General features: G+C 40.4%; 1 protein-coding gene across 8 annotated transcripts in view; it reads right to left on the minus strand.

Moving 5' to 3' along the window:
• Positions 1–24054, minus strand: part of CDK5RAP2 (CDK5 regulatory subunit associated protein 2) — an 83927-nt gene extending 59873 nt beyond the window's left edge. For 3 of the 8 annotated variants that reach the window (XM_087752814.1, XM_087752812.1, XM_087752810.1), the window contains exons 1-12: positions 23661–24050; positions 23477–23538; positions 21644–21711; positions 16934–17044; positions 15412–15488; positions 13954–14077; positions 11396–11547; positions 9222–9384; positions 7715–7768; positions 7171–7290; positions 6471–6563; positions 4509–4727 (exon numbers count right to left, since the gene is read on the minus strand). In XM_087752814.1, coding sequence (XP_087608940.1) covers positions 4509–4727; positions 6471–6563; positions 7171–7290; positions 7715–7768; positions 9222–9384; positions 11396–11547; positions 13954–14077; positions 15412–15488; positions 16934–17044; positions 21644–21711; positions 23477–23538; positions 23661–24019 — 1602 coding nt within the window. In that variant the 5' untranslated portion in view covers positions 24020–24050. Of the gene's footprint in view, positions 1–4508; positions 4728–6470; positions 6564–7170; positions 7291–7714; positions 7769–9221; positions 9385–11395; positions 11548–13953; positions 14078–15411; positions 15489–16933; positions 17045–21643; positions 21712–23476; positions 23539–23660 lie in introns of those variants that run through there. The other 5 variants (XR_015703669.1, XR_015703670.1, XM_087752811.1 and 2 more) reach the window with 5 other exon arrangements.
• Between the last annotated feature and the right edge of the window lie 2875 nt (positions 24055–26929).

Genomic DNA, 26929 nt, shown 5'->3' on the forward strand with positions numbered 1-26929 from the left:
TCTCCCACCACCTCAGTCTGTGTCGCTTCAAGCTTTTCTGCTGCTTTGTTGGAAATGTCAACACTGCCCACTGAAGGAGGCACAGCTTGCATACACACTAGCCCCATTTTATAAGCTTTTACTCTGCAAGATCTAGAGCATTTACTGCAGGGATGGTGTGGAAAAAAAGTAGTAGAAACTCGTAACAAAGGAGCTGCTGTCTAAAATTAAACAATTAAAACTTACAGAAGACTTTATACTCTCTAAAAGTCTCTTCAGACCCAAAGAACCAGGTATCGCAGCCTACATCTTAAAACAAATGTTTTCCATTTATTCCCCAAAAGGGCCCATTTGTGAAGTACCATAAGCCCTTTAAATAGTCTGCACATATGGTAGTCACCTATAAACTTTACATTTACCTCCACCGGGATTTAAAATTCAATAGTTGGTTCTTATTCTAAGTACAAAGAAATAGTACTAGTGACACTTTAATTGCCATCACTTTACAAACTGTTTTATGTCCTTTTCTTGACTTAATTACCTTGCTTCATGCAGGTTCACATCAAATCCTTAACATCATTTTACTACTTCAGTGTTTTACTTCTATTTATTTTGCCCATTAAATACAAATTGTCATTTACAATGCCTTTTGGTTTACTTGCTTAATTTTAGCTTCATTACCAAGATTCAGCTAAGAAACCCCTAATAGCTCCCCAAAAATACCCTCAAATGTTATTCCGTTTCAAAGAATGATTAAGCTTAGACCTTCAGTTCTGCAAACTAACAAAGTTAATTTTTTCAGGACGAAAAGAACGACTTGCCTGACTAAGAAAACTGAACAATTGCAGAAGCAGGTCCGAGTTTTGTCTATATACACAAACTCTCAAATATGCTTCTATTTCTTCCTAACCACTAACTATAAATACAAACTGTGGTGTAGCATAGATCTTTTGGAAGTAGTGTAAGGTCTGATAACTGCAAAGTCTTTTGGCTTCACGTTAGGGAGCTCTCCAAGCGGGTCCCGTTCAGCCTGTTCATGTACGGCACGTGAACTGGAAGCAAAGGATCAACTGCAGCGTTATGATTTTCACTGCATTGCAAAGTTCACTCCTTGGCTTTCTATTTTTACATTGTTTTTATACGATTACGTCACTGAGAGGCTTTAAGAGAAGACATTACCTGACAGGTAATTAAACATCAAAGGAACACTTTTGACCTGTCCTGTAACTTCAAGTGACCAATACTCTGTGACTTCGCTTTATGAAAACCATAACCAGCTTTAAGAAGAAAAGATGACAGACATGCATGGATGGAAAAGATGCTGCTGCAATAACAGTACTACACCCCCTATTACCTAACCTCAGTCGTCGTGGGGTACAATACTTGCCAGGTACAGAAACTGTGCTTCTGCCTTTGAAGCAGCAAAAGTATTATAGCTAGGTTTATGGGAAGAGGTGGATTGACAAGGCATACAATTGTGGAAAAAGTAAAAAAGCCTGCGAGAGACTTGCAATTTGCAGATACTTCGCCTCTACTCTTTCTGCCCCCAGAGTTCCCTAAATCCTTCCCAAAGCAAGCTGGAGCTGAAACTGAAAATTATCTTCTTTGCATGAGCTAGAATTCGGTAACACACAAAACTATCCATCACTATAGCAGGTTGCTTGAACTCATTGACCACTCAAATTGTCTGGGAGAAAATCTATTGGATTCTATACATTGACTTGCAAGGATAATATAGTACCTACAGCTCTCGGAGCATAAACTTTGCAATTCCCTCTGCCAACCTTCTTCCCCAAGAGACTTTCCTATGATTAATGATAGTTGAACTAAGAAAAATGAATGTGAAACACTATAATATAGGAGACTGGAGCAGATGCCTCCCCCTCCTTGTTAGATGGAAAACAGGCTGGTGAATAATTAAGTCCTGAAGCTCCAAAACCTCCCTCTCAGGCTAAACTACAGGTAGGAGGACTAAATAATAAATTCTGCCTAATGAGTTATTCTGCATTTCCCCAACCAACTGATCAAATATGAATACCTAGTGAATACACTCTAATTGTCTACGTTTAGGCCTGGAGAGAGAATGGATACTTTAAGTGTTTAATCATGTAAATTTGAACAAAGTCTTCGATCAAGAAGCACTGGGTCTCTGTTACAGACACAGTAACATAGTGGACACAAGCAACATTAGGGATGAGTTGATGTTTATTCCTCATCAATTGTATGTAAGAATATAGGCCCAAAGTTTCTTGTTTCAGAGAGCTGAAGGTGATGCTGAACTACTGCTTACCAGCAGCTTTTGGGAAGTACGGAACTGAAAGAGTTTTTGCTTTTAAAGTTGACCTAGCAAAAAGCCAGGGCACCCGCCCACCCGGAGGCAGGGACATCGCTCACAAACATCTACACCCCTATTGTACCAGAAGACTCCTAATATCGGCCACAGTCTCCGATTTGGATGATCAGCTGCCGTGTAGCAGTCTTAATTTAGTTTAACCTTCTTCCATTGCAGAACAGTAATGCCCAAATCATCTCCGGACAATCTGGGTTTACAACAGGGCAAAAGTACTTTTTCTGGATCTCTAAGGTTTTTGGTTTGTTTGGGATTTTTAATTTTTGTTTGGGTTTTTTTTTTAAATAGATATATGCAAAAATTGGTATTATCCCAATTACAATATATGAAGAGTCATTGAAAATTTCCCTGTGAGTGAGTGAAGAGCTAAGACAGCAGTTCATTACAGATATTGAGGGCATTTTCTACAGTTTAGGCACATTCTTGCTAGTTTTATTCTAACAAAATAGAAACACTGACAAATAGGTATCGCGGAGCGTAAAGAGAACAGAATTTTTAAGGCTGTCTCATAAAAAGTTTGCATCAGATCACTGAAGTGGTTTTCTATTTGTCAAAGAGCAAAATATCACAGCATATTTTTTTACTCCCACATATCTACTACTTAATGGGCAACATTTCACAGGCAACGTTGCTATATCCAAATGTACTAGCAACTCTGAAATTGAAGCAGCTGTTCTGCAAGGAGCGGGAAATAGGTTAGGGATATAATTTTTATAAGACTGCTCATCTTTTGGCAGGAATGCTTTTCCCCAAGGAGCTAGTCATTTACATGAAAAACTTGGACATAATGGAATGAAACAGGCTTCTGTAATACAAGTAACTTTGAATCCCCTGGCAACCCCTTACTCAGTCCTATTTTTCCTGTCTTTCCCATACCGAGTTATATTCTAGCTCCCTTGAAAGACGAAAAAAGTTCTGAATAGCGAAGATAGTTAAATATAAAATACTTTAAATCAATAAAATCTGTTCTTTGTGGCTGTTTTACTGACAGGAGCGATCTGTTCTTTCTCTCCTTAACCTCAACACCCTGAAGAAATTTCAAAGCACACCAAAGACAGAGACTTTGTGACAGCAGCCTAACCACAGTTGACAATCAGCCGAAAATGCAAGTTAAATTGGGGGCAGGAGAGGGCGAGCACTTATTTGTTTGTGGGTAAAGAGATCCCTCTACTGGCTTTAAGTGATATTGCAGGGACAGCAACTGCCACGTATACCTGTGTTAAGGTTCCTATTTAACAATTGAACCAAAACATCCACTGAATAAATACAAGCTCATTTAATCTTTTATGTAGTTTAATATAGCAGCAGACTAATCCCTAACTGAAGAGGACCAGCCTCTGCATGCAGGCAGGACTCTAGGCGAGAAGAATTTAGAAAACTCCACGTGATGACATACAGGTGGGAATTACGTTTTATGTCAAACACTCAGCAGAAGTTGCATCCCTTTTTCAAAGGAAGAAAAGAAGAAACCTGATCATTCACTTCGTTGCATGAGCTGTGTGTGTTGGAAGCAGAAGTGCTTATCTAAACGCCTACAGCAAGGTAAAAAACCCTAAACAGAATATGATGCAAGTAAAATTAATGAATAAATAGAGCACAACATTTTCATGTTCAACTGTCATCAAGTAATCCTGTGCTTTGGAAATGTTACAAGCAAAAATTACTAAATATACAGTCTTTACAGTGACCCTGCTATGATAGCAAAAAGCAAGCTGAAGTTTGGCTTAAGGTTGCAACAACTGGCTACTTACTTCTGTTCTGCATTAGAACTTAGAAGAAAGTTTAATTTAAGTAGTGTAATTTAAGATAACGTGTAGACATGTAACAAGACAAATACAGCAGCAATATAAAACGTACACTGTCGTACATGTTCAGACTCTCCCAGCAGAAAAACTGAAACCAATAGTAACCACGTATTACTTATAAAGGCTAAGGATTTTTTCTAGGACCTAAGACTGTCAAGATGATATTTATTTTAAAATCTTTTTCTGTGCAGACTACGTGCCTGAATTTTCCTCAATCTTCTTGGCCACGTTCCTTGGAACACTGGCATTAGGCAAACGCATTTACCTTTCCAAAAAGTATTCAAATTAAAAAAACTTAATCTTAGAAAAGGACATGCTAGAAATGCTAAGTTATTTTTAAACTTTATGAAATAAAGGAAAAAAGTGATAATAACATTAATGGTTTTGTCACTTCTGCTCTTCTGTAGTTGTGCTTCATCCAGCTCCTTCTCCATTTTCTCTCTTTCTAAATTCAAATCATTTAGCTCTTGATCGGTCCTTTTAATCCTCCTTTGTAGTTTACGATTCTCAGCATCCTTTGTAAGGTTTTCTGAACGCAGCTCTGCTAAGAGGGTCTCTTTTTCCATCAAGAGAGCTTGATAATCCTCAGCACCCTGAAATACAATGCAGCATTCAAGTTCTATAAGGGTATTTTGTAGAGACTGGAAGTCTTTACTCTTCTTGTATCCAAACTCACTCCCCCGCACCTCTTTCCAGTACTTCAAAATTATGGTGGAAAAATACAGTGAAATGACAGTTACTCACACAACAGGGAAAATGTTACACTGAAAGTATTCTCAACTAATGTAACACAGCTTTCAATGACATCCAGCGCAGGATAACAAAGTCTTAGATAACTAAGAATTAGATAAAGGTTGACCTGCAAAGGAGTCCATAGTGCAAATGAGACCATATTATTATTGGTTCCCAAAGCTCTTATTACATAAAGCTTTCTACTTTTGGGTCAGTTTGAATTCAGACCAGGTTATGTAGTTACCAAGTCATCAGCTTATTTTCTTAATATGAAATAGCAAGTCTGATTGGTGTTCTTCCCGTCACATACTGTTACAACTGGCCTCCTTGAAGTTCACAACACAGATGACAGGAGCAGCGGGTTATGCAGCGTGATCTACTCACAGAGAACTGCCTTCAACTCAAGTTTGTAGCTAAGTAGCAGAGTAATGAGGAGAAAGGCTTGCTCTGTCACCCACCGTGCAATATGGATTCTGTGGACAGGAGGGATTAGTTGCACATTTTTTAAACCTAGACTTCTCAAAAATAATCAAGCTCTCATCAAGAGTTAAAATTAGAGTAATATTTCAAAGCAGGACTTCCATGGTATGAAAAAGCAAACCTAAGCTATAGATTCACACACAGACCAAAATGACCAGAAGAAGAAATAGGATATACTTTTCTCAATAGTGCACACTTAAAATTTGGGCTTAAGTGAAATAAATGGCTTTTGAAGAAATGGAGGTGCTCTATGAGAACTAAACATTACTACTCTGAAATCCATTAGACTCTGAAATCCAAAAACAGTACAGTCAGTCACAAAAGCTTTAGGTGTGTGCACTTCGGAGGCAAGCGTACCAACCTCTTCCATTCCTGCTGAGCTAGGAGACCAAGTGGATGAACAAACATCATGATGGAAGGTTCATCACTGCCTCTAATCAGTATCAGTTAGTGTCATCAGACATAGTTTTAGATGAGTTGGAAAACATTACAAAAGACATTATGTTGTCTGTTTTAATATTAAATTCTTACTTTCTCCCATTTTACATTTTAAGACCTTTATAACACATAAATGATCATCATAAAGTCCTTTCTCCTCGACACACATGAAAGCATTACTAAATGACATTTTCACAAACAATGCTCCACTATTTTATAAACAGTGGTATCACATTTATTATATAAATAAATCCAAACAAGTGTCTCATACCCAGTGCAACTCTGCTAACATGAAGAGTGTGCTGTTACCATACTTTTGGAAGAACAACCAAAACATTCTTAGGTCAACAAAGAAAGCTCAACATCATCTCAACTCCACAACTATTTGCGTCTTTATTTTTAACTCATTTTGCTTTCACACATTTCTCCCTTAATAATTCTCAGTTGTTATAAAAGAAAAAACTCAAGAAACAAGATAAGTAATCTGACATTTTAATGCTCTAGCATTTAAATAATTTGATTTGGGAAATATTTTTCACAGTAAGAAAAATTAAACTTTTTTTACACATTTTAAACTACTTTCTATTCCTCTGCTTTCAAAGATACAAAGCACTACCTGCTGTGTGGAATCATGGAGAAGGGAGGAGCAGGGATGGGGGAAGCAACATTAATTGCTTGCTTCTTACCTTGAATTTTTGGATGTGTGCTTTGTGAGTTGCCTCTCTTGCCTTAACCAATGAAGCATTTAGATCTTCTATTTCAGAACCAAGCTCCTCATTCTTTAAGTAAAGTAAAATGAATACTATGTAGAGTTATTTCCAAGGGATGGTGATTCAGTAATAGCTATCAGATCTCATTATCCATTCATCCAACAACACAAGACAAATACTTTAAAGAACAAAGACACCAAATACATCATAATAAATCTTGTATAACAAAATTCTTGTTCTTATACAAACACTCACTCGACTGCCTATACCTCAAGTTAAATATTTCCCATTCTTCCACAAAATCTGAATTTCAGCTGATGTTGACCTCTTCTATTTTAGCTGTCTTTATGACAGCTCCACTTACTCAGCAACATAACATACTTCTCATACCTTTTAAGTGGTGCTCAGGGCTGATAAAAATCAGTGTGCAACTGAAAACATTTTTCCTCAAAGTTCTTAAGGGAGAAAGTATCAGTTAAGTATCCTTTTCCTCGCTTCTCCAGTCCAAGACCCAAAACTCTCGATAAACAGAACTGCTTACAGATAAGACAGCAGCGATTAAGGACCCACTAGAAATCTACTGGCTACAGTGAGATGGTCAACCACCGCCACATACACAACGCACACACCTCTCCCAATGATAGTTCCACAAACCAGCAAGTCATAACCATCATACCTCTTTTTCCTTTGCTTTTAATGCAACAGTTAGCCCTTGAATAGTTTTATCCCTTTTCAAACCATTCTTCTTTTCAACAGCAAGCTCATTTTCTCTCTCTTGTAGCTCTTCTTGAAGTGACTAAATTAGATTATGTGAAAGTTGCATTAACTTCCCACTAAGAGATACTGTAACTGCACATTAATAAGTACATTCTCTCAGAGTTCTTATATCTTATTACTCAGATTACTAACATAAAACATAGTCCCAAAACGCGAGCCATCATCTTAAAGATGTGCCTGGAATATAGTATAAGAAGCCTAATCTCGTGGGCTGGCCGTGGGTATCAGCTTCAGTATTTGATGAGCGTGCCTATCAGCTTTATTGAAAATGGCTTCAAAAACAAGGTGAGCCTCCCTGTCATCTAACATAAAAGAGAATTTACCAGAGGACTTGCTCTGCTTCCTTTCGAGTCAAGGCCTCTCTGTATCTATGAATGCATAACAGAAGAGATCCCAACATGCACTGTAAGTGGTCGAGGAAACAGACACAAACTAGAACTTACCTGAATTTTTTTTTCAAAGGAATTTCTCTCATTTTCGAGCTCCATTCTAATAGCCTATAAGAACAAAACAGTTGTTACAGTCAAGTAAATTAATTCTGAACACAAATGTAACCCATTAAGCACTCAAATGACGCAAAATGAGCTTAAAAACCTTGGGGAGAGGTGGAGGGGAAACGACAAAACTTAATACACGCCTTTTGGCAGGAATATATTGAATCAGGTGCTTCCTGGAAGTCTACAAATCTGCCTGGGCACAGTATGAGCCTGTCCAAACTAATAAGAAAAAAAAAAAAAACAACACACACACAAAAAAACCACACAACATTTTCTTCCGTGAGACAGGACAACTGTACTTGCCGAGTTAATAAAAATGTATTTTTATGTGACATTTCTCTATGTCAGCAAGATGCTTTTATCAAGGGAGATTTTAATTAGCACTTTTCCTTGGAGAGGTTACAGAATTTTTTTTTTAAAGTAATCATATATAAAAACAGAGCTGTGCAAAGGTATTCATCAGATTTTTCTCCAATACTGCATCCCAAAATGATCATACAGTCTACCTCCTATGAAATGATTAAAGATGACCCTGTTTTCACCTTGACACACAAATACTCTTGTGAAACCAGGGTAGTTTTTCCTGATGCATATTGATTTAATTGCAAGACCACCCAGAACTGAAAACTTTTAATTCCACTAATCAGTCCAGTCGTAGAAGGTTCTCTTGTCTATTCTTGACATAAACAAAAAAAAAAATGTGGAGGTACTGATCAATATTAAGTTCCAAAACAAAAGGGAAGAAAATTCCTCGGAAGCATGACAGCCTCCATGACTACTTTCCTAATTCTGCCAGATTTAATTTCTTCTTTGAATAATCAATGGCGGGGGTCGGGGGGGACACACGCAACACAACAAGCCTGAAGTCCTGTTTCTACAGTTCAGTTTTCAGGATACCTGTCTTCCTGTTTAAAAGCCAAGTGAAATAAAAGACTGACTCAGCACCTTTTGTAAGCTAAAGGCTAGACTTTCACTTTGAAATGAAGTGCCTACCTCCCTTACCACAGCTTTTTCTCCAGAGCATAACAGTAGAGATACTGTAGATATGTAGAGATACAGTAGAGATACTTCCCAAAAATAAACTCTCAAGTCACATTCTTAACTTTTACAGTTATGTCACCTATTCAGGGATCTATTAACGTCTAGCATTTTTATACATATACTTCTGCAAAGCAATTGCACAGTATCTGTAATACAGGCATCAAGTCAATGGGAAACATGGCCTCTCATTGAATGAATAGTAAGCACGGATAATAAGGATGAATATTGACCACCAAACCACAATATTACCAATGAATGTTAAGGAAATGGAGGAGGGAGGGAGAGAACAACTGTGGAGAAGAATATTTTTAAAAATTGGCTTAAGTCACTCACATACTGTCATGCACAAAACCTTTAAAATCCTACAACACATGAGATTTATAACATACAACTGTTCAGTCAGTTTCCTCACCTCTATCTCACTATCTTTTTCATGCCTCAAAGCAAGGGTAAGTTCTCTGATTTTTTCTGCTGACAAGTTCCCATCATAAGATCCACTCTGAGACTTTTCCTCTTCAAGGTGTTGAATTATAGCTTCTTTACTTTTCAAAGACAGATTCAGTTGCTCTATAAGTCTAAAATTATAAGATTTTTAATATTAATCTTGCATCATCTACCACCAATTCTCCAGTCATTGCAGTAAATCTTGCAGACAACTTCCCTAGGTGAAGACTCCAGACAATACTTGTAAAACTTGAGAGTACTTTCACAACCCCTTCTCCCTCCAGAGAAACCAGAAAAGGTGCCGTAACTTTAAAGCAAGCAAAAAACAGGGTTGAGCTATCTGCAAAGTGCTCATCCTTACTTTCCTCCAGTACCATTTCAAAAGTCAACACTTAAGCTTCAATATTTTAGTTACATTGTCCTTTATAGCACACACAAAAAGCTTATCAATCTATTCCACTTCTTTGCACATACACCACCATATCCTTACGCGCCATCATTAGTGTCCCTCAAGCACCTGGTTTCATTTATATTTGCTCCTAAGCTGGTTCTCGTTTCACATAAGCAAAAAAAAAGTTAGGTCAGTGCTACCTTCTTTGGTCAATACACATCTTGACACTTCCAGTATTCCAACTGATAAAAACAACAATGCTTGAGTTTTCCGACAGACATAAGGGTTACACGTGAAAACTTTCTGGCATAAGATGCCAGCTGCGATTCTCTTAGTATTTTGTAGCCTAGATGGTGAAAGTATCTTTTTAACACAATATGAATTCCAGATGTGCTACTCCCAGACAAGTTTAAAGCATTGCACGTTAATATTTGATTCACTTCAAGAAGTCAAATATTCTCTTCTTCCATTGGCACTATGTTTTTCTGGTCCTGTGAATACTTACACTGACCTACCAGCATGTAATTACAGAAAATCCTGCTAAGACTGGATCACGGCGGGGGGCAGGGGGAATACTTTCTTTGTCATACTCCCCACAGCCTTCACTTTAGTGATCCAATCCTGACGATTTGTCTCCACACTTTAAGCACTGTTTTCACACAAGTTATAGAGCTGGCAACTCAAGTACCTCTGAGAGGGACTGGTTTTATAACTCCTTCCCAGCTCAAGTCACTCAGGACAGCAACTGTATTGACGCAGATGACTAACAGATGGAAAGAGGAAGACAGGAAAGGGAAAGGGGGGAGATAACCTGAGAGCCAGGTTATAATTACTGTGGTGGCACACAAGTTGCAGTATCAAAACCTGTTAGAACAGTTCCAGAATTTTATGCCACTGTAGACTTCAGAATTGCAGTTTTCAATCTCTGTGCTTTTACAAAAACTGGAAAACGCTGCAAGCCTTGCTTTGGTCCTACCATAATTTAAAACCTATGACATGAAAGCCTCAAGCCAACATAACTTTCGGTTTCCAGGGTAGACCAATTATGCAGTTACTCACAGCGCAGTTACCTGCGGGTTCAGTCACAAACAGGCAGGAAAGAATACTCCAAAGTATAAAGAATCATAATGATCTTTTGATCTCCACTCCGGGATCAAGTCCCCAAACTAACTAAGCTTTAGTAGGAAGCTTGCTTTTACCCTACATATCTTAAAAAAAAAAAAAAATCCTCCAAAGTATTGAGATTTGAGTTTACACATTTTCCCCACCTAAAGTTATTGAGCACCTCACACACCTTTCCAGCTACCTGCCAAACAAAACAAAGCCAGTGCTTTGCAAACACAATCAAAACCGTGAAGCTCAAACACAGTATGCTTCTCTTCCCATCAGATTTACCAGCCTCAACAGATACCTCACTGGCACTGAAGAGCACATTAACACCATGAAAGCAATGAGTGAACACAAATGGAAGAGTCAAGTTCTATTCAGCAACAGTTTCAAGAAAGCAGCAAGCAGGAGGTAAGCTACCAAAGTTACAAAGATGCTTTAAAGCAGGACACGCTCATGTCACATGCATACTGATTCTTTGCTGTGTTCATTTAATAGCTGAACAGGAAGGATGGCCAGTTAACACTCACTCATGGATCTGAGGGTAGGATCAAACTATTGAAACCTATATCCATGTCAACTCTTCACACTTTAAACAGTAAAGAATTCCAGTGGTTAGAAACATCACCAGCAAGACTTCTGACCTGTCTTTCTCAGCTCCTGTAATCATATCCAGATCCTTTGCAGGGGCATTCATAATTGAAGAAAGTTTCTGCTCAGCAGCTATTCTCAGAGCTTTCTCCTTCTCTGTCATTGCAATGGCTTTTTCCACGTCTTCTTGGGCAGCTTTAAGATTCTGTAATTAAAACACACAATCCTGATGCCTATAAGAACAAAATGCTCACAATTTTTTTTCACATACTGAAGTTTCTTCTACCAAACATATGTTGGTATGTTTAATTTAGCAACTTTTACCAAGTAGTTCAAGCGCTTTGCAAATGCTTCTGAACTCTTTTGCATCTGCATTTTCAAGATTAATCCATTTTCTGTGGCACATAAAGAAGGGAAGTTTGTTTCAAAAAAATAAAACGAAAACCCTAACTGATAGCAGAACTGGAAACAAAAGTGTCCCTATGCTATGGCTTTAGAGTTAGCTATTATAATTTGGCTTTGTCCCACTGTCCTCCCACTATCATAATAAATAGCTACACTTAAATTAAAGAGGTCAAAGAAGGGCATTTTTATTCAATCAGAGATGAAATTAATATTCACAGGCTCACTGTAGCTAATTGGAACTCTTCCCAACATAATTTATAATATTTTGCAAGAATTGATAAAGTATGAACCAGCCATTTTTCTCTTGCACAGCAATGGAAACAGAGATAACACGCAGAGATTCAAGTCAACTTCCTCTAGTGACCCAACACATAGAGACAGGGAACACCAAAAAAAACCCACACTTGTCATACACTACATAAAACTTGTTTCAGATCTTTATTTTTATATTGTAAGCTTCCCTGCTGTGCTCACTGAATTTTGCTTTCTACGAAATAAAAGCATCCTTGTAGCCTAAAAAGTAATTCCCCTCTCGCCTTCAAGTCTATACTAAAAAGCATATCTCTTTGGGAGAGGATGAAGAAAAAGTCCTTCACCACTAGACTTCACCACTCACCCCCTCTCCTGAAAAACTGTTCTGCCAGCATTCATCTTTCAATCAAAAGCTCTGAAGGAAATTAATCTTTGTTAGCGTTACCTGCATCTATATAATTATATGGTGCTATGTAAACAAGTGACTAATACTCCTCTGCAGTGTTCACATTCATAAGCACAATAAAATTAATGTGAGAGGCCAACGCTATCTTCAGGCTACAGAAGATACTGTATCACCATGAGATGAGAATATTCTGCCTGTCAGATCTGGGAAATACCAGTCTGATTGGCTGTTTTGGTATAGAATAAGTAATTTAGGAACTTCTCTACCTATTCAATAGCACAAAGAATGCTTTGAGAAATCCCAATTCCACTAAACTGGAAGAAAGGCAACGCAGATTCCCCGCTCCTCCTCCCTGAAGGTGCTCACTGCTTTATGAATACTGCTAAATCATCCTGATAGAAAATACCATCAGGAGATTGCTACCAATACCTTCCACGACCAATTCATTCTTATAGGGATGGAAAGCAAATATTGGAATATACCTACTTGTGCTATTTCTATTTACTTACAGAAAGAGCACCAGACACCTATCCCCTTCACAAACACAGCTACAAAATCCCACACCTGCAGAGAAGTGTATACAGTCAATGATGCAAACCAATCAAGAGCTTATATATTTCTAGAACCTGACACAAACATTTCCAGCACAGACCATTCAATATTAAATTTGTTCTTTACAAGACACTGAACTTCTCCTTTCTTCTGAGGAAGCGTGTTATTCATATAGAGAATTTTTTTTTTGCCTTTACACTACAAAATGAGGAAAACATGAAGCGATTCCCCTGTAAAGATACCAGCAATGGCTCAACAATAAATATAGGAGTAAACTGTCTCAACCACAGACAGCAAGGAATTAAAAAAAAGACATTGTTAAGAATAACCCTGCGGAACAGGAGAATGCAAGAAGGTGATATAGTGACAGCAGAAGCCATGAACATTTGGCAGACAATGGTCAATCTAACAACAGAGTGTAAGGCACGCAGGCGCAACACAGGGAAGCGCCCACCTACCCGCAAGCCACCATAAGGAGGTGGCCGCTCTCAGCCTGTAATGACCACACAAGAGCAGAGATACAAATCTGAGATTCTGTGGCTTTCTATATGGCAATACTGAGGTCCCCCATACAGACGAGCAGGGACAGGAGTGCTTACAGAGTGGTTTCAGCTATTTATGAAGCTGACACCTTATCAGTAGAAGTGTTCAAAATCCAGCCCCTCTTCCTCTAAACAGAGACTGCAGTCCTGAAAACGTAGCCCCTGCACACTGGAATTCAGGAATCAAAGGTTTGTGCTGAATGTACCTCAACACCACCAATAGGTACGAATTTCCTGAAGAACTACTATCCTCATATTTGACAGTTCAAGAGCAGCTAAAAATACCTTCCCTTTCATTGTTTTCTTTTATTTTTTTGTCTAGTTTTGTACTGGCTATTTTTGCAGGAAAGCGGAAACAATTTTGAAAATATAGGTAGATCACAGTATCAAATCTCAGCCAATAGTACAAAGACAGTACCAATTTCTAACTATTCCTTCAGTTTTGGCCACTCACCTCTTCCAGAAAGTTTATTCTGCCAGTCAGGATTTCTTCCACTTCTTGCATCTTCTTCTGTGCCTCTTCCTTCACACGCTGTATTTCGGCATCACCACCCTGGGCCAAGCTTTCAACTGCCTTACTGAAAGACCATAATATAGATAGAAATCCCATTGCATATCAGAGTGGAAAACATTTAAAGTGCAAATGGCTGATGCACAAGCAAGTGTCTTCCACTTTATCTGTGCCTACTTGGCACTTTAAGGTTAAATACAAACATCTGCACACTATATAGCAATTTTGGTGGTATAGCCGAGAGTTCCACACACAAGCCTTGTCACAGTGGATAAGCAAGCACTTTATATGTACGATGAAAAAGTGTCATATTCCCTTCACATTTGTAAAGCTTCCTAACACAGTATCAAGCCTTTGGTAGAGTTGTGTTTTCTACAGAAAGCAGCATTGGAATAAACTGAAGATACACAGCTGTCGAGACCTTTCTCATTACCTTTTCAGTAATTGTTAATACCTTGTAAGAAAAGAACAGCTAGCGTTTCCTTACTAAACAAAGGATGACCACTTGTTTATGATTTCCCCCTAAATTTTGCTTCCTGTTATGAACTTGTGCAAGGTTCCATTCGAAGCACAGCAATACCTTTTGACAGCTACCTGGAGAGACCGAACAAAAATTGATCTGGTCCACAGGATCTACTTGAAACTAGGCCTCTCTGAACTACCAAAAAAAGGCTAATTGGTAACAACTCAATGCCATGTGAGGCAGCCCACACAAAGAGAATTCCATTGAAACTGGGGCCCATGTAGCAGTCAGTAGCTGTCAGTCATTGCCAGCTCGGATTAGTTTTGAACCAGATATCTAGAAGGAAGCAATTTAACAGGCTATTGTCAGCCCTCCCCAGAGCACATTCCACCTTGCTCACGCCATAAGACAACGTAGCACATGTAATTTTAAAGTAATATTTATTTACAAAAGAGGTTTTAAAAGAAAAGCAGGAATTTTAAGTGCATTCATTTTTATAACATTAAAAACCACAAAATTCATTCTAGATTAGTTCTGAACTGCTCTCTCTGCCTTACTGAGAAGTGTCTTGTGTACTGCCTTCCCAATCCAGTGCTGTAAAAAAGTTCACCTGTTCAGACAATTAAGCTCTTCGCTTAACTTCTACAACAGGAATGCTAAGCCACTCCCAACTAGGGGGTCATTTATCTGCCTGAAAAATACAGTAGAATGAAGGATAATATCAAAGTCGCACCATCCAGTATAGCTACATTAACGTGATTGTGCATTTAATAATTCACACATGTAATTTCTGCAATGAATGAAACAATTTCTAGATAAATGCCCTTAAAATACTACTTTGGGATCCTCATATTCCTAAAACATCAAGAAAAAAATAAATAGAAGCAAGATCTTGGAAATCCTAAGTAACAAACATCAAGAAATATACTGGTACTTACGAGGCTTTGATGAGTAGTTTCTCTCTCTCCTGCAGATCACGCTTCAGACTTTCTATCTCAACCTTCAGCTCAATGTTCTAGGACAAAAGAATGAAAGTGCCTGGAGAGAATTCAGAGGTCACCCTACCCAAAAATTATTGGCAATGAGTAGATCACTTTTTGCTTGGACCAGCAAATATAAAAGTATCATTGGGCTAAGAATAGCATAGAGACATCTTAGCTTTTAAAGGACGTATTTTGCAAGGTTCAAGACTTTCGGAAATCTCAAAAAGCATTTAGGACCATCATATTCAAGCAAGACAAATCCCCTACACACACGAACACACACTTTACTACTATAACGAGGAGTAGTGCGGATCATCTTGGGAGTTTCTAGGGCTTCCATGCATGGTTTTTTCTTTGAGCTATGAGCTATTTTCTTTTCATTTTGTTATAAAAACCTGACTGTATCAACTATCAAGTTTTTTAATAATCTTAAAATTATTTTGTTATAGCCTGAGAAAACTACTCATGACATAAGCACACAATGTACAAAGAACTACTTGGCCTGCAAGTTGACAGATACCACTTCAATACATTAGCAATTACAAGAAAGACACCAGTGTAGAAGACCAGGACAGAAGACCAGTCAACAACATTTAGTTGAAACCATGACCTAGCAAAACATCAATGTACTTAACTACTGCGACAAGCATCAAGAGAGACTTAAGTTTCCATCCTATTACAGAAAAGGGACCAGATGCAAGTATCTGTTATAAATAACGTGCTACTGGTTATCAAAATGACTTATTTTCCCTTCTAGAATGCAGGCACCACCAAAGGTCATAAGAAATGCTTCCTATCATCTGTAAACCTCAAAAAACGAGGATGCAAGACACCACTCGGCTCAAATCCTTATTCCAAGTTAAAAAGATACCAGGGTTTTTTTCTACAAACTGACAGAGGAATCAAATAGATTTCCTGAATCCTGTACAAATACGCATTCTTTCAATTTAGAGCAATAAAACTAGAAGCTATACACAACCCTAATACAACTTTATCTACATGCTTCAAAGGAAGCAACTTTGAGCTGGAGTGCCCAAACAATGTCCAAGAAGCTGCACTGACATCTAATAAATCCAGGAAAGAATAGAGGGGTAAACTCAACTGCTCGATAGTAGAAAGCAGAATAACTACATACCAAATTCAGAGGAAGCGTGATGCTTCTATTCCCCATTCAGTGCATCATTTCAGTAGCACAACTACTGAAGATTCATAACCACTTACTGGAAACACAACATCTCTTAGTCTGCCCCATAACTACGGACACTCACGCATTTGAAACTAATTTTTCCACACCTTATAAAGGTCATTTTAATTTAGTTATTACTGAAAAGGATTAGGCCAGAATAAAATAAAGTTATCATACCAAAATTTCCAACAATAAAAAAAGACTCAAAAGTTGAGTAAAACAGGTAACCTCTCTACAAAACAAACTCTTCAAAGAGATATATGATTCTATTAAGTTTTTCTAAATGCATACGATTTTGTATATTTCTTCAGTGGGACCATCAAACTTCTGCTGCATTCGCTCCTCCAGAAAGTATATACGAAGCTTCAAGTTGAAGTTCTCTTTTTTCAGATCAGTGATTTGCTGTGAAATAAGAAGAAAAATGAGCAAATTACGTCACGTGTTTCAAACCAAGTAAAATAAAGAGTGAAAACTACTATCATTTGGTTTTGCTCTCCACAGCACAAGATTAGAATTCAGCCCACTGGACATGGTTAAACATGCATATAAGCGTGGGTGATACACACACACACATATATATTGAAATTGTGAAGGTGTTAATAACAACATACAATACCCAAGTCAAAATGAAACATCCTTCCCTCCAAGATCGTGTCACCCAGGGAGCTCCAAATACTCCAAGCCCTTCAACAGGTTTCCGTCTTCTCCAGCTTCAGCACGTATCACAGAACATATTTTTTTCCCACCATCCCATCCCAGTCATAATGTTTTTTTCCCCCCCCATCTCCATTCCTCACCTTAACAAAAGAAGAAATCCCACTCCAGCCTACCCCTTCTGAATGTTTTGGGGTTTGTTTTTTGGTTTTGTTTTGAATATAAAACACACAAACTTTGTGTGTTTGTGCAAGATGTTATCATTTAGCTTGTGTTTATTTTTAGCCCTGCCAAACTCAGACACTAGCACTTAAGCAAATAACCATTATAAAATAGTATTGTTTAAAAATTTATAATACATGCTGTCGTGTAGACAGTGCTCCTTAGAGCATTCCTTCTTTCAGTACTAAAACATTGTCTGACTTTACACAAAAAGAATCCAAGAGAGTTTTTTAAATCTAGAAATATTAAGTAGTTCTTTCTTCTATAAAATAGAACTTGAACAAAATATAAGATGTCATGTTGAAACAGAAGTATTTTCTTGGCAAAAGCTTAGGATGGCGGCCTTATTCATGGGAAGAAAAGCCACAAGCACCCAAGGCATGTGAGCCCAATCGAACACCACTAAAACCTTTCTCCCATCCCATATTTCATAGTGCAATTCTTTGTGGAAAAAATTGCTTATGATTTTTAACCTTCTAGTAGAAGTAGTAACATAGTTGATGGTTTCATTAAAGAAAAGAGTCTCCCTCTAAATTTTTCTAAGGGACTAAGCATAAAACATTCATTCAAGTAAGACTTGTGTCCCCTGCCAGATGCTTTCAGCCAAAGGAAATCTAATATGTTACAGAGCTACTAATAAAATATTTATGTAGGCTTTTCCAGAACAGTATAGTACCACTTGTAAAAATTATTAGCAATGCAATTCTTAAAATATTTGGCTTGTGAAACCTAAGATTATTTCTGTAACTGCACTCAGAACCTGCATCTGCAAACAATTCTTCAGTTTAATAATCTTTGCCCAGCAAGATGCTTCATCATTATTCACACAAGTAAATATCATCCAGGCAACTGAAAACACGCTTGACTACTCAAACTTTGTGGCCCATTCACAGATCCTGAAGAAGCCTGTCTTTAGAAGCAGTAGCAATACGTATATTTATCTTTGTTTTCCTACAATTCCAATTGGATGACCACAAACAGTAGTGGATATAAACTTGAACTATGCAAGTCTTGACTGTTTAAAGCACGATACCTCATGAGCATCACGGACTACTTGAGTAACTAGAATGACTATTTTGGAACACTCAAATAGATGTAAGTATGAAAACAATGCAACTTTGTATTTCAATTCAAGTAACAGAGCCCAACGCAGAATACTGCTCAAAACTGAAATCCTTATTCAGAGTAAGCAAAGAAATTAAAGATCTCTTAAATGAAGCAAGGCTGCAGAACTGGGCGAGATCCTGCGTGTCTTGCTGGCAAGTTCAGCACTATGTTCAACTAGTGAGTGAAGACCTTATAGCATTTGGTTCGTTTTGTTGGGTTTGGGGTTTGTTTTTTTTTTTAAGCTGTCAGTAGATCATTCCTAACAGTCAGCCTCTGTTCATTCAGAAAAAGTCCAAGTGCCAAAGTTACTCTGAAAACGTATCAGCTGAACTTCTTCTAGTTAGTCTTCACATACGCAATACATTTCTGAGTCAAAAGGAAAAAACAATTTCAAAAGAACCCTGCATTCCTTAATTTCACTCACATGTATTTCAGTGACAACAGAATTAAACCGAAGAGCTTAAGGGTACTATTTTCAAAAGGCAAACAGACTACGCAATCATAAACCAAGATGTGAAACAAATGTTGTCTCTGACACTCAGTTTCTCGGAGGAAAGTTAATTCAGGCAGGCTACAATTAAAAAGTTATAGCTTAATAAAAGACAACGTATAAAATGTGAACGAGTTCACACTGGAAAAGGGATTTTAATGGCAATCCTCTCAACTTATACACTGAAAGACTCGGTCTTAATTCCTTTATGCATTTTGATTTCTGTATTTAAAAAAGGAATGAAAGAAGAGAAATAGCAGACACTTCTTGAAAAACCAGGACAATGCAACACACTCTACACAGAACATTCCACACCACAGACAGCGTGGCAGCAAATACCACTTGCCCAGCTCGGTTTAGCTCCTTTCCAAGTCTGCATAAAGCCATTTTTATGCAAAATGGCATCTGTCAGCAGAGGCTGTGGTTTCACAGCGCAACACGGTTTTTACCATCAGAGGCCATTTTACAACACAGCGAAACTCTAAGTGGGTTTGGGGAGACAAGAAAAAAAAAAAAAAAAACCACACAAATATTATTACTTACTTCCCTGACTTGATACCAATCACCCTTTCTATTCATGAACATCTAATATACCATAATGAGGTCCTCAATTAAAGATGGCTTCCACTTTGCCCATGTAATCACATTTTCTATCACAGGGCAGTTCCTCCCCCATATTGCAAGAAAGTGGGACACACCATAAATACTAAAAATATTTACATCTCTAATACTATCGAGCTCAGCATCTTCTCCAGGTCTACACATAAAAGGACCTTTTCTACATGGATCCACCCTTTAGCCCATGCAAGGGTCATTGCATCCATCCTGTTCTCTCTGAGCTGCAATGCAAAGAGCCCACTCTTTTCATTACTTCCTTCTCATATCCTATATAAACAACATAGCCTCAAAGATCAGCAAATTCATGCAGTAATAACACACACACACAAACCACCTCCAAGCAGGAGATATCAGGATCTTTACCCGCTAATTCAGATTTGTTTTAAAGCGGGATACGAACAGCCTTACCATGTCAGTCCAAAAGCGCATCTAAATGCAGCTACTACTGGATGCTTGGTAAACAGTAAAATGACAAAGAAAGTAAATGCTCTCTTTCTCAAGTTTAGCCTTCTAGCTACCAGCAATCTTAAGGACTCAAAACCAGAAGTTATAGAAATATCTGTTTTTAATTGTGTTTAATGGATCCTTCTTCCTTTACTTGAATAGATTTTTGAGCTTCATTATACTGTTGGCATCCATAAAAGCCTATAAGAAGTTTTACAGCTCAGTTTTAACATAAGGGGCCCGTACGCACCAGGAAGCCAGAGGTCTGTGGGGCAGCCCTTTCTCCTCTACATCACACAGAACAAATAACAGATTTTTCCTCCCTTCTACAACTTTTTCCCCCTGCGCAAACGAACACTGCAGATAACAAACCACTTGCAGAATGTATATTCTAGAGTGAGGTCTTTGGCACGTATCACAGTAAAAGATTTTAAGCCCATACCAACGCCAAGGCAGTGTCTTTCTACCCCAGCCAATACACAAAAACAAAAGAGAAAGTGAAATAGATCCTTCACCAAGGCTTTCCAAAACCAGCTTTACATTGTGAGCAAAGAGCATAGCTTTCTCCTCAGAGGAATATAAGGGCACAAGAAACTGAAAGAAACTGAAAAAAATGAAAGAAACTGAAGAAACACTCATTTCAAACATAACAGTGCTTACAAAAGGTACAGCAGCAGAAGCACACTAAAACTGCAGACGTTTGAACACATCTTAACGACAGCAAGCCACAGCCGTTATCTGTAGCAGTCATCTCAAATTTTTGATTGCTTCCCCTCTACAGTTCCTTCACACAATTATAAGAACTTCCGTTAAACAATTTAAAACTTCTTACGGGGGCGTTGTCCTGCAACACAGCTATATCCCAACCAAATCATCATTCAGCAGTTATAAACAATTGGCTTATTCAATTTAAATAACCAATAAAATATATTAAAAAAACCTAATGTTTTGCTTTATATTCTAGTAAGCGCCAAAACCAGTTTTATCTACAGAACCGTCACAATGATACTACACCTTTACAACGGAAGTATTCCAAGCACACTCGTACATAAGTGTAAAAGGTATTAGACAGCAGTTGAGGAATTAAAAAGCAAAATCCTCTACGAGTCTAAATGAAAATAAACTTGATGCTTCCCTGAAATAAATCAATTGCAGACTTGCAAATCAAGTTCTTATGTTTCTGGTGATTGCAGGAACTTTTGAGGAAAGGGTGCCAATTTTCCTTTCGCAATTTAAGAGCGGCAGTTGGCTAGACTCAACAACAAATTTTTGCCTCTGTTTCTGAAGGCAATACTTAAGAAACGGAGATTCAAAGCACAGATAGCCAGCTAGTCACACCTCCAACAGATCTGTGTTGGCTGACACAAACTAAGAACCTGACCCAGAGATTCAACACTTTAGCCAGCATGTTAGGAATATCTTGGCCATAAATCTGTCACCGAGTCTTATATTAAAAGTCTGCTTACATTTTCATAGTCCTTCATGGTCCGAGCTCTAGCTGGTGAGACTGTATCTTCTGCCACATCTGGTAACACTAGACATTTAAGAAGACAGAACAAGTTCAGACAGCAGAATCTCTAAGCTAGGCTTCAATTTGGAAACAGCAAAGGCCTACACTAATGTAAACATAATAAAAGTACAACACCTTTTGGAAAGCGAGGGAGACCTTTTTTTGTCCCTCGTTTACATTATGCGTTAGTGCTACTAAGTAGTTAGTATCTGGATTTCTTTCTGATCACAGTAAGTTGTCTATCACTTAAGCTCCCGAATTCCAACATCACCCATTTAAACCAAGATGTACACTGAAATTAGGCTACGTGAGGTGCCCTTTCAAGAATAAGTCCTCAGAGCAAGTACAAAGAACTCCCATATTAGAATAAAGTCCTACTAAACTATTAGAAAGCAGTTCAAACCTTTCAGTACCTTACTGGTCACAGGACAGGCTCCACCTTAGACTCAGGGAAACCATGGACAGAGGAAATGGCCAGTATCTATGTTCCTAAAATGTCATCCCTCCTGAACGTACATGTACTTAAACTTCTGTTTGCACACACATTCTGTAACAGCCACATTTAACAGGACTGCATAACTTATGTCCATTCAAATCTGTAAGAGTAAACTTTTAATCAGAATAACGAGATTGTATAAAACATGTAGCACTTATATAATCTTAAATATAAAGAAGAGCTATCTGAGGACTCAGACTGACTCTCATGACAACTAAAAGAAAGTATTTCATTTAAAGTACTTCCAAAATTGTTATGCAAGTCTGTAAAGCAGTCTTTAAAATAACCCCAAAAATACCAGTCAGTGGTTCTTAAATCTTGACATTCTGACTAATTTCACAAGACAGCTCTCCTAGAGAACTTGCAGAGTACAGTAACATTATTTTGCAGCATTGGTATGTTTCTTACATTTGCTTCCTTTTGTGAGCAAATAGATCTTCCTGTTAAACCATCTAATTTGTCTTAGTTTCAATTACCCACTTCATCTATACAATGAAGTCAGCCAAGTTATGTTGCTGGATACAAGCATGCATAAAGAGAAATCAAAAACATACACCTCAAATTTACGGAACAGAACATGGAGCGGTTAACAACACAGAGAGAAGGTTTCAAAATAATACTATTCAGCCATTTTACTTTAAAATAAGTGTTTGAACCAAGTCTCCCACATCTGAAGATGAACAGAGTTACATGCTCATCATATAGAAAAACATACTGAATTACAGCTTCTGTTCAACAGGAACTAGATCAGAAAGCTTCTTAATGCATGAGTAGATAAAAGCTAAGATACCGAGTCTAGATCAGGTCTTCGGGCAGGAACTAACCCTGAACAGCTGAACTGGAAAACCTAACGAGACGCAGCCTGCAACTTCCCTAAAACTAAGCAGAAGATGAAACAGTAGCACTGCCTCGCTGGATGTTTTAAGTATTTTAAGTGCACGCTCCACAAAACCGCTGATCATCTTATGCAAGACTCAGAGCCGTAAGGACCACAGGCAGCAGAGCGGACAGCAGTAATTGCAGCAGTTGCTGGCGTTTTATAGTCTTAAGAAGACATAACTTGCAAAAAGCTGCACCACTTAAAAACATTTTCTGCCTCGTTCTCCCTCAGGCACGAGGTTTTTCCCTCAGGTTTCGAGACCCGCACGCAGCACCGAGCCCCGGGCGGGGCCGCTCCGCCGGCAGGGCCGGGGCGGTGAGGGCTCGGCCCCCGGGCCAGCGGCGAGGCTCCGTGCCGGGCTGCCGGCGCCGCGGGGGCCTGGCGGGGGGCTCCCACTCGCGATGCGCCCTTACCTTCGCCGCCGGCCGGGCCGGGCTGGGGGTCCCCGGGGGAGACGTCCGGCAGCTGGGAGACGCTGGGGAAGGAGGAGGACACCAGTGAGGAGCCGAAAGCCCGGGGGGGGGGGGGGGGGGGTCGGGGCCGGCAGGCCCAGCCCCGCCACACGCAGCGGCGCGGGGCCAGCCCCCGCCCGCCTACCTGCCCTCAAACGCCACCGGCAGCGTCGGGTCCTCCCCCGGCAGCGAGTCCATGGCGCGGCGAGTCCCGCCGGCGGCCGGAGCTCCGGCTCCTTTGTGCGCGGCTTTGGCGGCTCCGCTGGAATTCAAACGGCCGCAATCGCTTCCGCCATCTTTGCGTCGACGGAGGTGAAGCCGCTGAAGCCACCGCGGAAGAGCGCACGAGGCGGGCACAACGGAAACTGGAGGGGAGCCGCCATGTTTGCTGCGGGCGGCGGCTGAGGGTTGGCGGGCAGGCGCCATGTTGGCTGAGGGCAGAGTCCCGCGGGGGACGATGGCGGCTGCCAGCTGGGCAAAGGGAGAAAAAGCCGTCGGGCCCATCTTGAATGAGGGAAGGAACGGGGACGTCCGCCAGCCGCCATCTTTTCCAAAGCAGGCCAGGCGACGAGGTTAAGCTGTCATCTTCACTGAGGACGCAGCGGGGCGTTCCCGGGCGCAGCTGCCATCTTTGCTGAGGGCAGCGCGGGCGCGCCTGGCGAGCCTGCGGCCAGGCGCCAGAGGGGCCCGGCCGAGGCGGGAGCCGGGGCCGGGGGTCGGCGAGGAGCGGCCCCCGCCTGGCCCCGGGCGGTTTCGGGCCCTGCTCCGAGAGACAGGCGTCTGGAAGAGGCTTGTGCTGGGCTGTGCCGGGGCCCTGGCTGCTGCCAGAGCCGCTGGAGCGGATTGTTTCCACGTCCTCCGTGGCGCCAAACCGCCATCAGACGCGGAGAGAGAAATAATTGTGCTTTAGTTTCAAATTTTAGTCGCTATTCTTTGTAACTGGCAGGGGTGAAAATCTGGGAAGGCAGCGGCTCTCATGATCCGTCCTGCATTGAAGCAGGCTGATTTCAAAACAGTCGGGGTTTTTTTGTAAAGCAACGATGGAACCGTTGCAGCTCTCCCGCTTTTTCGGGGAGGAAATGCAATTATGTTGAACATTTGAGAACATCGGCACCTGGAAATGCTAAACTGAATTAAATAGTGCCGTCGTTGCCCCTTCTAGCCGCCCCGCTCGCGGGGGTGCGCAGAGGGCCTGGCGCGGGGCGGCTGCTGCGGGAGCAGGTGGAGCTCCGCACCTCGCCTCGCTTCTCACGCTCGTCGTTCGCTCTCTTTTTTATTTCGTTACTGGAAACCTGTGTGTAGGATCGAAATACTTCCCTGCAATACTTACAACCCCAGCCAGGGCATTATGCTAGGACTTAGTTGCAGCATTACCTGTAACACGAGGAAGCTCCATCCCAGCGAGGCGCCCGCCTGGCGCTCACCCGCAGCTTAACCACGTGCTTAAGCATTAGATTTGGTTTCCTCTTTGGTACCGAGTGTGTCACGTTTCACTTACTCACTATCATCTGGGCTGTCTCAAGGGGATTCTTGCCTGGCTAGAAAATAGGACACGGATAAGGGCTGACCATAGGCCGTGGCAACTCTGCGGGTATATTATTCCAAATTGTCATGGTGCCCCATTACTTCCATTCTCTCCAGGTACCTGCTCCAGCTCTACTCTCTATTCAAAACAAGTGGGAGTTGTGAGCCTGTAAAACGCCGTAGGCCAGCGGTAGCAGCCGTTGCAACCACTGGATGTGCATGGACACAGTGGGCTTCCCATCCCTGCTTCTGTCTTTCAACTTCATGTGTACAAGTACACGATGGAGCCACTGTCGGTGCCCCAAACTGCCAGGAAATGGCAGGCTCTACTTAGCCCAGCGAAGCTCTTCATCTCATCTCCTATCCACTTGGACATGCCTGATGCTTTGCACTTGAGGTCTGACGGCCCTAAGAGACGTTCGGTCCCTTCAGCCCCCCCGTGGCCCTTGGGGGACACTTGTCACCTTACGTGACCGGGTCCCCTTTTGCCGTAGCCTCACCTTCTGCCAAGCTGAAGTTAAGTTTGCAAAATCAGGTCTGCCATATGGCACCAGGATCTGATCAGCCAGTCTGAAATGTGGCTTCACATGTTTACGGAGCAGATCTTCATAAAATGAATGAGTCCACTTACTGAAAGGATGATACCAATTTGCTCTTGTTTAAGGTTACAGTAAGGTGTTACATATTTGATGCATGCCATTAAATCAGCATCCATCAGCCACAAGTACAGCACAAATCATCCGCTGCTTGCGTGCTCTGGGCTGGTAAAGCTCCTCCATGGCTGCAGAGCCCTGGTTCATGTCCCAACAAACAGAAATCAGCAGGGCCCTCCTTGTTAAGATCATCATGTCACGAAATGCCTGTCTGATGGATAAAAGCATATAGATATATACATGTACATACACACAGACATGACAGAAAATTTCCCTGGGTTACTGCACTGCCCAGTGTTTTAAAATCTGCAGCAGCACCAAGAAGCTGCGAGGGGCAGAAAGGGCTGGGAAATGTATTGTTTAGAAGCAGTGAACAACTTGCCTTCTGATAATCTGCTTGAAGTTGTTTAACCTTATCTGAATTAGTAGTACATTTCGGGAGATTATACTAAATCCTCGCACCAGGAAGCCGTATTGGAATGGCGCTTTCCTGCTTTACAAGGCAGCCTGAGATCCTTACCACCTCAGAAACAAAGTCCTAAAGGGAGTCTAGGAAAGAAATGCTTGCGGCGAGTGTAACGGTATGGACGAGTTGACCACAAAGGCCCAAGGAGCAGGATGAAAGCCTGCACCGCGGCTGGAGCGCGATGGTGGCACAAGGAGGACGGATGTCACCGCCAGATGAGCACGGGTCCTCCTTGCCGTCCTGTTCTCAAGCCCCTCGGGACCTGGTTCAGCCTTCAGTTATGCCTCCTCCTGTGACAGTTCAGAGCAACACCCCTCCTAAGCCAAGTCATACACAATCAAACTGTTCTGCTAATGCAAATCAGGCCTCAATAAACTCCCTGGAATTTCACCAGCGTGATCCCTGCTTATATAGCTCTGGCTCAGTTAAACATTGGAGTGAACACTTTGTTTTAAGTGCTTGCTTAATTGATGCTGACTTACCTCTCTTCAAGTTCTTTGCTTAATAAGGGTCAAAGAGTTAGACAGAACATTCAGCAGGAAAGACTAGCCTTTAGCATTTGTATTTGCGTCTGCTCCAAAAAAAATCAATTTCTGAACACTGAGAAGTGAGAAAGAAATGCAAGTTTTCCACAGGCCCTTTTGCAGACACTACCAGAACTATTCAGAACTACTGATGCCACAGATGCGGATTTCAGAGTATGCGAGAACATAAATTTCCTTTGAAAGATCCATTCTGGTTATGAAGAAAAATCTGATACAATATCCTCTT

This window comes from Nipponia nippon, unplaced genomic scaffold, assembly GCF_047370975.1.
Source record: "Nipponia nippon isolate SJK-2023a ecotype South Korea unplaced genomic scaffold, ASM4737097v1 scaffold_16, whole genome shotgun sequence".
In the NCBI taxonomy this organism is placed as follows: domain Eukaryota; kingdom Metazoa; phylum Chordata; class Aves; order Pelecaniformes; family Threskiornithidae; genus Nipponia; species Nipponia nippon.